Source organism: Aulostomus chinensis, chromosome 22, assembly GCF_037954235.1.
Source record: "Aulostomus chinensis isolate RoL2024-O1b breed Wild chromosome 22, RoL_Achi_v1.0, whole genome shotgun sequence".
In the NCBI taxonomy this organism is placed as follows: Eukaryota; Metazoa; Chordata; class Actinopteri; order Syngnathiformes; family Aulostomidae; genus Aulostomus; species Aulostomus chinensis.
This window is the reverse complement of record NC_141341.1, coordinates 13,445,264-13,456,690: the sequence shown is the minus strand read 5'-3', so window position 1 is coordinate 13,456,690 and position 11,427 is coordinate 13,445,264. Positions and strand designations below refer to the sequence as shown.

The 11,427-nt window shown below is 41.1% G+C and overlaps 2 protein-coding genes across 3 annotated transcripts; both read left to right on the top strand.

Moving 5' to 3' along the window:
• The first annotated feature begins 126 nt into the window (after window positions 1–126).
• LOC147240888 (progranulin-like) lies at window positions 127–3,745 on the top strand. 2 transcript variants are annotated; one of them, XM_086193947.1, is made up of 5 exons: window positions 127–269; window positions 1,346–1,483; window positions 1,559–1,741; window positions 2,970–3,098; window positions 3,228–3,745. In XM_086193947.1, exons 2-5 carry the CDS (start codon window positions 1,346–1,348, stop codon window positions 3,354–3,356), a joined length of 579 nt encoding a protein of 192 aa, XP_086050073.1. In that variant the 5' UTR covers window positions 127–269; the 3' UTR covers window positions 3,357–3,745. The 2 variants fall into 2 exon arrangements, with proteins under 2 accessions (XP_086050073.1, XP_086050074.1); XM_086193948.1 differs by lacking the exon at window positions 127–269 and adding an exon at window positions 355–447.
• Window positions 3,746–4,786: 1,041 nt separating this feature from the next.
• On the top strand, window positions 4,787–11,255 carry LOC147240887 (uncharacterized). Its single transcript, XM_086193038.1, has 6 exons — window positions 4,787–5,146; window positions 7,058–7,240; window positions 7,914–8,069; window positions 8,824–8,949; window positions 9,112–9,144; window positions 9,442–11,255. The coding sequence occupies exons 1-6, from the start codon at window positions 4,966–4,968 to the stop codon at window positions 10,137–10,139; spliced, it is 1,377 nt and encodes a 458-aa protein (XP_086049164.1). The 5' UTR covers window positions 4,787–4,965; the 3' UTR covers window positions 10,140–11,255.
• The last annotated feature ends 172 nt before the right edge of the window (window positions 11,256–11,427 follow it).

The following is an 11,427-nucleotide window of genomic DNA, read 5'->3' as shown; positions in this document are numbered from 1 at the left end:
ACTGCTTATAGATTCCACGAGGACGAGGAGTGTAATTGGTGAGTGATTCTCAGTGGGGCAGTCGGTTCTGACATTTTGGAGAAGTCAGACTGACAGGGAGCCCTGGCCCCTTCCGTCACAGGACCCAATCGCGGGTTGTGGTGGTGGAAAGTTGAACTTCCAGATTTGATGGCGTGGGAGGGCCTCATCTGAGTGTTTATGCACCTCACATTCATTTCACGGGAAGTGAGAGACTTTGAGGAAGCTGTGCTAACATTTCACAAGCAAAAGTAAGTAACACCAATCTGTAATGACAGTATTTATACTTCTACGGCGACATTTTTACGTTTTTTTTTTTTGTTTTTAAAAGTGTTCAATATGCGGCAGAGGCACAGTTGTAATGGAGGATGAAAAGTTGGGAACAAAACTATCATGACAAGCAAAAGGAAAGTGTCACTAACATGAGAGGTGGGTCCTTGTGACTTCTTAAAAAAAAAACAAATTTTTTCCTCTTCATTTGAACACGTTTAAGATTCTTCTCAGTTTAAAGCAGCGCCGGCTGTCAAGAATTTGAAACGTCGCTTAGTTTCACTTAGGGGCCGTCAGCAGTTAATTTACTTCAAAGTTATTTTCAATACCTTCGCACTGACTTTGGCACATTAATAAAAAAATTGCTACTAAATTTAGTCGAACCGCTGAATTGGCAAACTTACTTGAATTTTTCATGTTTTATGAATTCTTTTATATACATATTTAAATAAAAAGTAGCAGACCCAAGCGTAACTACATGTCAGTACCAGATATAATCACTCCTCTTGAGCACAAGATTCTATTTTCTTCGACTCTTCGTTTGATTTTATTTCATTTTACGGCAAAATTCTTCTTTTGTTCGCGTTTGTTTTTCATTGGCTCATGTCATGTGACCAAGGGCCTTCAAATCAGAGACAGGTATTACTGGACCGGACAAGTGAGGCAGATACCTTTTTATATGATTGTACCACTTCACTATTAATATTTCAAGGCAGAATTCATCGGGGTTATTTTTTTTATAGTTCTGTGTCATGTGACATACAGACTCATAATCATATGTTATTATCAGACTAAAAAAAATGGGACACGCCTCTTTATATTGCATTTCATTAGCTTTTGTGGCATATCACTGCAAATACCTGCAATATTGCCATCCATCCATCCATCCATTCTTCCATCCCTCTCTATTCATTATGGTGAAGTGCTGGATAAAGACACTTTGCTCAATGATATCACAGTCATACAGATTCTTTTCACGCATCTAATGGGGTAGAAACATTACTCATTTGGGGGGAAAATGTTCAGCATTAAACTCAGTGAGCCTGACGCCCCCCAGATGCTGAAGCTGGCTGTGTGGCTGCTACTGGGAGGGTTTGTGTCCTGCAACATCAAATGTCCAGACGGGACGGTGTGTCCTGGCGTCTCCACCTGCTGCAGGACGGAGCAGGAGTATAGCTGCTGCCCATATCCAAATGTAAGTCATAGTTTATGTGGGTATACGCCATGCCACCTGAAACTATCACCATCGCTCCCTCTTGTGTGTCTCCAGGCCGTGTGCTGCCCTGACTTGGCCAACTGCTGCCCACCTGGGTTTCACTGTAACCTTGCAGCTCAGCAGTGTGAGAGAAAAGACCAGCCGTGGATGAGCACACCCCTGCTGAAGAAGATGGCCGCGCAGGAACCCACGAGCCCCCCGCCTCCTCCGGTCCCTCAGCCTAAAGAGCTCACCGAGGCAACTGACTTTAGAGAAAAATTTTAAAACACTGTCAAAGTCAAATCAACATTTTGAAGATTTCATGAGGGACGTACACATGACACACACATGACTGGTTCTATGGGACAGATTGTAGCATCTGGTGGGGTTTTTTGTTTCATACTCCAAACCAACAGCACATTACTGGAAAGAAACAATGAAATGCTAAACTCTTGAGCGTGATTTTACCATTCAGTTCTCTCACCGTCACAAGGTTTTAGCAATTTAATGAATAAAATTGTCTATTTTGTAAGCGTGCAGATCCGAGCTGCAGCCACCTCTCATTGCTACATTACAGAACATGGCTTGGTACTGGCGCGACATCAAAACAGGCCCTTAAGAATTTGGTCTTAAAAAATGGACAGAACTAATTATCCTAGATCAGATTCAAGAAGAAGACAGGTTAATCGAGTCTGGAAAGCGAAGCCAATGTTGAAGAGACTTAAACCTGCATTCTTGCTAACGGCCAGCAGGGGGACATTGGTTTTACCTTGGCTAGGACGCCTGAGCTGAGATTTTGTTTACGCTACGCTAGCTTTTTGGTTCCTCTGCCTGCTTGTGTCGTCTCATCAGCATCAAGTTGCGAATCAGACTTAAAACAATATTCAGCAAATATCCGTTAGTTACATGAGAGGCTCAGAAATTTTGTCCGATGGCCCCAGTTGCTTTTCATAGTTACACCTATTATATGTTGGTTTTGTTTCTGCTAATTGTTTCTGCTGCAACGTTGAACTTTGATTGTTTCCTAGTCAAGAATATTTAAAGTTGTCATGGAAAACAAGTTTTTAGGGAGCTTTAGATCTAAACACACACACAAACAGGACTAACAGTGTAATATTTACATATATATACTAAATCAGTACACATTTGGATGGGAGTGTGATGGGTTTTTTTTTCAATTTTATTGTTGATATTCAGTATTGTAATTTTTACCATTCATGTCAAAAGTTCAAATTAATTGGTACAAATTTTGATTACCCTGAGGACCTTATACAGCCAAAAAAATATGAATAACAAATGATAGTAACAATACTTGATAATGAATCTATGTGCATTTTATATTCCTGCAAATGTCCAGCGATTCTATCTGTTTCTGCAACTGTGCAGAAGTCCTGTATCCTCACGTTGTCACATTTCCATCCATGACGAAAAATGCAATGTTGAATTCAACACGGCGCGGTGATGAGTTGTGTTTCCTGTTTTGCAGACGCCTATGGTAGCTCTAAGAGACGCTGGCGCTGGAGTCATTCGCTGTGATTCGGAGTTCTTCTGCTCACAAGGCTCATCTTGTTGCAGGGCACCTACCGGCCGATGGAACTGCTGCCCCTACCCACTGGTATGAGCTGTGCGTTTGTGCAGTGGTGTGATAATCAGTTTAGATTTAGTGGGAAAGCTTCTTTCAAATATCAAAGCAATGACTGAATTCCACTGGGATCTGACACTCCACAACTGCTACTGATTTCAGGGCCAATGTTGCGCCGACGGTCTGCACTGCTGTGAATATGGACACGCGTGTAACCCCTCTTCCATGTCCTGCAATGGACGTTACACCCAGAACCCATCTGGACCACAGGGATATGCTCAAACAGACTGACAGCATCGTGTAAATGTCTGTACATGTTGACAGCTTTTTATTTTTCAGGAGACACTTTCCAGATACGACAATCTAGTTGTAGGGGGAATACAAGAAAACTGATGTTATTTGGGAGCAGTCTCAGCCCACAAGACGGTAGAATGAAGAGACAAATGGTTCATATTATACACTTAGTTTTTAGATGAATTGGACTGGACTGTATATTGGTTTTCTCAGAGATCTCAAAATTCAATATGCAATCCGTTTAATTATGTTACACTAATGTGAAGCGTGGTATGAACTTTTGACTGGAAGAAGTTTTCTCCCAAAACTGTTTTATGGTCTTTTGGAGAACCAGCAAATTGATCACATGCACATTTATAAATAAAAACAATGGGAATGAGATTGTATCATTTTTATATCACCTGAATATGATTTTACTAAGTGGCACGGAGGTGCAGTGGTCAGCACTGTCGCCTCACAGCAAGAAGGTTCCAGGTTTGAGTCCCGGCTCCAGCACAGGATCTTTCTGTGTGAGTCTCCATGTTCTCCCTGTTCCTGTGTGGGTTCTCTCTGGTACTCCAGCTTCCTCCCACAGTCCAAAGACATCAAGAGGGGACGAGGCTGATTGATACTCTAAATTGACCGTAGGTGTGACTGTGAGTGTGAATGTTTGTCTGTCTCTATGTGTTGGCCCTGCGATGGACTGGAGACCTGTCCAGGGTGAACCCCGCCTCTCGCCCAAAGGCTGCTGGGATAGGCCCCCCCCCCCCCCCCCATGACCTTTAACAGGATAAGAGGTAGAAAATGGAAGGAGGATTTTATTCATATGTATCTATCTATACATACATATGTATCTATCTATACATACATATGAATGTATAGATAGATAGAAAGCAATCTAGTTTTCACTATGACTAAGAAATGGTTTCTATTTTCCTATTGTCAGGAGATGTTTGCCGCTAACATGTTGACATGCTATAGCAGCATAAACATATGAAAGTATGGCCCTGTTCCGTTTCGTATCCTGCAGCCTTTCCAGAGTACAGTAGACTGAGCCAACTTTGTGATACCAGGGCCCTCGTCCACTTTAACTGGCAGTAATTAATGTCATTGACTACATCTCTTTCAGGCTGTGGAAAGAACCTGCTCTGTCCAGGTTAATATTATTAGGTTCACACACTGGTTTACCCACAGCTGCACTTCTTAAGTTCAAGTTGTGGTGAGCTCTATTACAACAAGTGGCAGCGTGCTTATTTAGGCAACAGAAGAGGGAGAAGGCAAATCATATCAGAGAAATGTGTGTGAGCCATTCCTGAACCTGTTGAGCATGTGATAGCGGAGTGTAGTCAATGCAATTAAGAGAGGGAGATTCTACACGATGAGAGATATGAATTAACATGGAGAAGGAACTTGAAACGGATTTTAAGAATAAATAGGGAAAGAGGGAAGAGCTGTGTGTGTGTTTGTATTTGTAAGCTATATGCTCATGGTATTGCACACTCCGGTACAGTAGGCAGCGGTACGCTTCTGTTAGGATCCGCCAACAATATTTGAGAGGAAGAAAAGCAGCAGCAGAGGAAGAAGTTGGCGCAGCAACGTCTGTGTTGCTAACCTGAACGGTGGAAACATGAACCCGATGGAAGAGCTAAAGGCGTTTGTTTCCCAGCGACTTCAAGCCGCTGCTTCTGAAATATTAGGCGCTATTGAGAAAACGGTAACGGACTACGAGGAGCAGTCTCGCCGTTTAAAGGAAGAAAGTGTTCGCCACCGGTCTACTCTGGACCTTATCCTCAAGTTACAGACTGAAGGTTGGTCCCCGCTAAACACGAACTCGCTATTAACCTGTTCCTCGTTGCTAGGGGGCTCCTAGTGTTGGCTTAAAATCTTCCATAGATCGTCGTGTGCGAACTCCAGCTGGGTTTATTCGCCTTCTGTTAGCATTTGAGATGCTTAAACACAAAGGAACCGCCAACGTTAGCCAGTTAGATGGTACACTCTTAACCCGGGATGTAACGTATGGCCCAACTGATTTCCCGAGTTTTTTCCAATTGACTAACGCTTTAAAATACATAAAACATCGGCTGAATGTAATAATTTTTGTTAATTCGACGAGTCAGCGTCACAAAACCTGTTATGACACTGCTTTGATGGCTAACGCTAGGTGGTAAAGCTAAGCTAATATTAGCCTATGTTGTTCTAACAGCAACAGTGCCAAATACACATGTATCACACATCCAACCCAGAGGATAAAGACTGTAGCGTTGTTTTAGTAAAATGTTTTACAAAAATGAAAAGCTTCTAACAACTCAAGCATTATCACCAGAACACAAGTAAACTCAAACCCATTTATCGCCTTCATGTGACACCATGACACCAAATGGGTGCCCTCCCTTCCTGCCTCACCAGCTCTGATACGGTTCTAAATGCCAGTTCACCCCCAGCACAGTTTAGGCCCTCCTGGATGAATAGACCTCCACAAATGATCATTGTGCACAAGGCTTCCTTTATTTTACATTTTGCAGGTAAGTGGAGCTGCAGGGTGTGAAATCATCCATTGAAATCATTATTTAAACACCGAGAAGTGATGGCTCGTCACTGAAAAACGATCATCAGCTACCTTGCATGTTTAATAAAATACACCAGTCTATATTTATATCACTTAATTAACCTGAACATTGCAACATAAGCTTGTAATAATAAAATGTATTTATATTTTCACATCTGGCGTGGACACCCCCCCCCCCCCATCCTAAGAATGAACGCTGTCACAGTATGTACAGGCCATATTGAGGTAGAGTTTCTTCAAATAGATTAGATTAAATTATACTTTATTTATTCCAAAGAAAAATTCAAGTCGTTGGCTGCTTGCATTTACACAAACCATAAAAACACAATAAAAAGTATACAAGAAATCAAAAAATTTAATAAATAATAAAAGCAACCTTACAGTTAATTATGTCAGAAGGAGCAGAGAACAAACCAAAAAAAATCCCAAATTTTGAATTTGACTTACATGCCCACTCTATGAAAGTAGACCTATATCCTACCTGTCTCCCTTACCATGAAAGGAAAAAAACCTTTCACGACAAAAAAAGGCTCCTCGCCTCTCCCGCTACTTGAACCGCCCCCTCAAAAGCTATTTAAAGAGTAGGAGAAGTAACCAGCACTAACCCTGCTCAACTCTTTAGCAGTAAGCAAAGAGAACTATCCTGACAAACACACTCAGTACATGAAGACAACTAGCACAGCACTGCTAGGAATGAGGACACAGAGAGGGTTCACCACTCTCTCAGTGGTCTCTGTGAGCCTCTCCTCCAACCTGCTGTGTTCACCTGGAAGGAAGAAGACAAGGTGAACAGCACCGCCATCTGGCTGGGAGGCAAACGACTACAAAAGAGAACATTGGAATGAAACACTTCATTTGATTAAACATTAATGGTAGAGGTGTATAAATGCATTGGCAAATTACACATTTTTCACCACAGTTGCACAATATATGACATTGTTATCAGGGTGGCACTTTCGTTTTCTAATATAATGAGGTTCCGTCATCCGTTTTTCATAAATAGATGATGAGGAAGTTTGACTTATTAGTGTATGTTTTTGGAAAGAAAGAAAAATGTTAACTTATTCAAATTGAATTTTTTTACACGGGTTTCTTTTAGCGCTCTCTACACGCGCTTGCTTTCCTCAACTTAAGTCTGCTTTTTTATTTTCAGCAGCCACAGCCGCCGCCGCTGCTGCCGCCGCCGCCACTGCCACTACCACTGCTGCCCCTCCTCCTCTTCCTGCAGCTGCTCTTGCAGCCCCAGCTACCCCTGTCCCAGCAGTCCAAGATGCTTTGAATTCAAGTTCTTCACCGCACACCTCCAGGGACAAAGAAACTGTCACCCAGACCGGTGGTAAGATTGAAATACAACAATAAATCAGTACATAAAAAAAGGAAGAAAAAAAATCCTCAAATGAAAGTATCTTCTTATCCTTCAAAAAAATTACACATGTTTAGGCTTTTCCGTGTTGTCGTTTTTAGAACTGCTATAATAATGAAAGTGCCTTCCACTTCGTATTCAATGATTTTGCTCATCTGTGAACCCTCTGCCATGGAATGTCCTTGTACGCAAATCGTTCTAACACAAATTAGGATTTTGTTAACCCTTAATTTAGTCTTACAGTCAGGAAACAAAGCCTGGTGTACTCCTTGCTTCTGGCACCTTTTTCTGTAGCTCTTGAAATGTTAAAGGGAAATTTACAACAAGTACTCAGTGGATGTCAGGTTTAAGGGGTCAGACATCAGGATTGGCTTCCTGTTTATAAGACAATATTTAGGGCTAAAAAAGAGTTTGTATCAACTTCATCAATGAAAGCAGATGTTAAAATCTACTGGAAAAGACCAGCGGTGTCAGAACAAGTCTCGCACAGATTAATAGTCTCCTTTATCGTGGAAACCAATGACCTCGAGAATATCATGTGCAATCATTTTTGGTAAGTTACTTGCTACATTGGATTACTGTCGATCACACCAAAGGTGCCATGACAGAAGTGTAATGAAATGTCATTTTGTCGCCCCCCTCTCAGGTTTGCAGTGCGTCTTCACCTCACGCACAGACTTTCTTAAGTACGCATCCAAAGACAACTGTCCATACTGCCTCAAGGACACTCCGGCCACAGAAGCGCATCTGATGAGAAGACATTACTTGTTTGCTGTTAATTTCAACGAACATGACGGCACCGGTAAGTTTTGTTCGCGTCGAAACCAAAACACGAATGTAAGAGTGCAGAAGCAGCAGTAGTGTGATGACATTTATGACGGTGAATTTGATGCCGTGGTTGGCTTTCCAAACCAGTGCAACCCAAAATGTACAAAAGACATTAGTAGCATGGAATTGTGGCTTTAAAATGTTTCACTGTCATTAGGGCTGAATGGTTTGGAAGAAAAAAATTATGATTTTTTCGGACAGATTGTGCCAACGTGATTTGATTTGCGATGATTTTTTTTTTTTTTTTTGTCTCCAAACTTTAGTTCAATAGTCACTGTATAACAGTTTTAAAATGTAATGGAGCATTAACACATGAGACCATCAAACTATTATCTGCTCTATATTGTAATTCTTTATTCCATTTATAAATGACAATGATTCGTCTCAGCTTCATCGATCGTATCGGGCTCGCGGATCGTCTTCCCTTAAGATTTGTGCTTCATAGTCACCACAGTCTCAGTGCCTTTACCACACGTGTCTACATGTATGCTGCGCTCTGGTCGCTTCCTTAATGAAGGTGACCAACAACTAACAATGTACCAGAACACCTCCTGAGTCGTTGCTGCGGCTAATCTGTTCAATCACGTACCCAGATTAATGACAGCCTTTGAGACTGGCTAATCACCTCGCCTCAAATCGGGGTTTCTATATAAAAATCGATGAATTGTTCAGCCTCAGTTTTCCTCCTGCCTCTCACGTGCTCAGAAAGCAAATCTTTCTCCTTTCAGAAAAATTTGTTGTGCCATGTATGTGCAAAGATCTGATCCAGGGGAGGAGTCACTGGCACTGCCCATACTGCAGAAAGCTCTTGTATCGCAAAAACAACTTTGAGGCGCATTTATCAAAGATGCACGGTGAGTATAATCTCTGCTTGACTTTGATGTTGCTCATCTATTTCCAGAGCATTTCTTCAGTTCGGCTGGACTTCGTGGTACTGATAGGGTGCCAAGACTAATGGCAGTGTTATTGACACTGATAAGACATCTTTATTGACAAGTGTGTCTTTTACTTTGCAGGCTTTACAATACTGCAGGAAAGTCAAGACAAAGGTTAGTTTACAAAATGTCTGTCTTCTCACGTATTAGTCAGGTGTTGTACTCTTCATTGTGTAAGGACAACAACAACATTCCTTCTTAGTTGCAGTTAACTTAAAACTGCAGTGAAGGTAAAGCAGGTCACTTGTGAGTATCGATATCCAGGATACTGAAAAATGCCATTTTTCAGTGTAGAAATTCTGATACCCCCAAACAAAGTGCTGTATTTTTAGGGTATAAATCACTCTGATGTTTTTCCCAACTATCAGTATAACAAAATTAATATAGATAATTCTTTGCTCTTTCCCCTAGAAACGTATAAACTCTCTGCCTCTGGTTATGAGGAGGAGCTGGAGCTGGGTACCCTGGAGACGCAGACTGACCAGGCCTCCTTGATATTTGAAGTTAAAAAAGAGCAGAAACAGGAAATGGAAGACGAAAGTACCGAGGAGCCTTACGCCCAAGACCCCGCGTTCCGTGTCATCTATGTGGACAGTTTTATCCAAGACCTCAACGAAATGGAAGGCAGCAGGAGACTTCCTGTTCCGAATTCTTTAATGCAAGTTGTAGAAACTTTGCCTGATACCAGGGTCGGTGAAATCCAGGAGCCATCTGGGAAGCCTGAAGACAGCAAGAGTGTGGCGAGGACGAGTAACCACAAAGCCGCATCTAGGCTAAAGGCACTGACTTCAAAGAGGAAAAGACACTCCATGATGTCGAATCCAAAGAAACTAACACACCTACCTGTCGGCCAGAACCGCTCAGAGGTATATTGTTGTAAGGTCTGTGGAAAGATTTTCAATTACATGTACACACTGAGATCACACGTGTACACGCACGTGGGGGATAAAATCCACATTTGTGGAATTTGTGAAGAACAATTGAGGGACGCAGAGAGTTTAGTCCAACACCTACGGACCCACACCAATAGAAACACTTGTGGTAAATGTGGCAAACAGTTTTCTAATAATGCTCAGCTGAAACGCCACAAGAGATTTCACAGAGAATAACGTTGAGATGTCAAACCTCGGAGGAGCGATGACGTTCAAGGTGACGGTAGTGCCAAAACCTGCGGTGGATGTTTAGAATCTGACCATCACAGGTAAACTGTGCTGGCAGGTGACAGAGTGGAGGAGTACGAACGGCTGCGCTGCGGTTGTTGTCACAATTGTAAGTCCTTTTTTTTTTTTTTTTTCCTGTTTTTAATTTCTCACTACAAGTTATCTGTTTGGAATCAAAGGATTTATGAAGTAAACCCATCAAGACTTTCAAATCCCTGTAATGTAAATAGTGGAGCAGGTTAAAAACTTCAACCTGAATGGTTGGTAAAGCCATGGAATCTGACGACGGTCATTTCCTGGAAAATGAAAAATAAAACCAGAAAATGTTTTTCTTTGGAAAATTTGCGTCACAAATACTGTCATTACAGTACATTTTCACTGAAGAATGAGATGCTTTTTTTTAAAGTTAATTTGTTTTGTCTTAGCTTGTAGTCGGTCATTCCGATTCATTAAATGTAAAGAAGTAAATTAACATGGATTTGATCTTACATGTCCAAGCAGATGTTTTGAGAGGAAGTAAGGTTGTGACATTTTTCTTTAAAGTTGTGGAAATTTAACAGAGAAAAATATGTATGAACTATGAACCTGTTTGCGTAGGTGAAGGGCAGGAAGTGTGTACGTAAATAATTGCCTTTGTTTTGATAAGTAGTCTGTCTTCTCTCAGTAATTGTTTCTTGCTCAAGAGAGAAAAAGAACCCACGGATACCAAACTGTAAAACTTAACGGGAATTAAATCTGATTTGGTTTCTGAGTGTATTTTTATGTGTTGTCAATCATGGTTACATCTAAAAAGGCTGTTCTACCCAAAGCTGGTGACTATTTAAACCACATGTTCAGTTTCAATGAGCTGAAGTGACTTGCACAATGGTTTGTCACTGCGAATGCTTTTACAAATGTTCAGTGTATTTATTAACCATTGAGGATGTAGTGGCAGACATTCATGATGAGTGTAAAATGACGTGATGTGTCTGCGTATGAGGGACAGTAATGTCACAATAAGGTTAGAAATTCACTGTTCATGGATCTTCTGAGTGTATGCGGTTTTTTTGGTGGATTATAGAACTCTGCCAGTCAGTAAAACAACTAATTTTGATTTACATTGATTTTGAACATGTATAGAAAAATATATATACATATATATGTATGTATGTATGTGTGTGTTCTCTATCTTCTTCCAGAATATTCATATAGTCATACTATTTTATGTATATTTATCCTTTATTTCCAAGCATCTTCC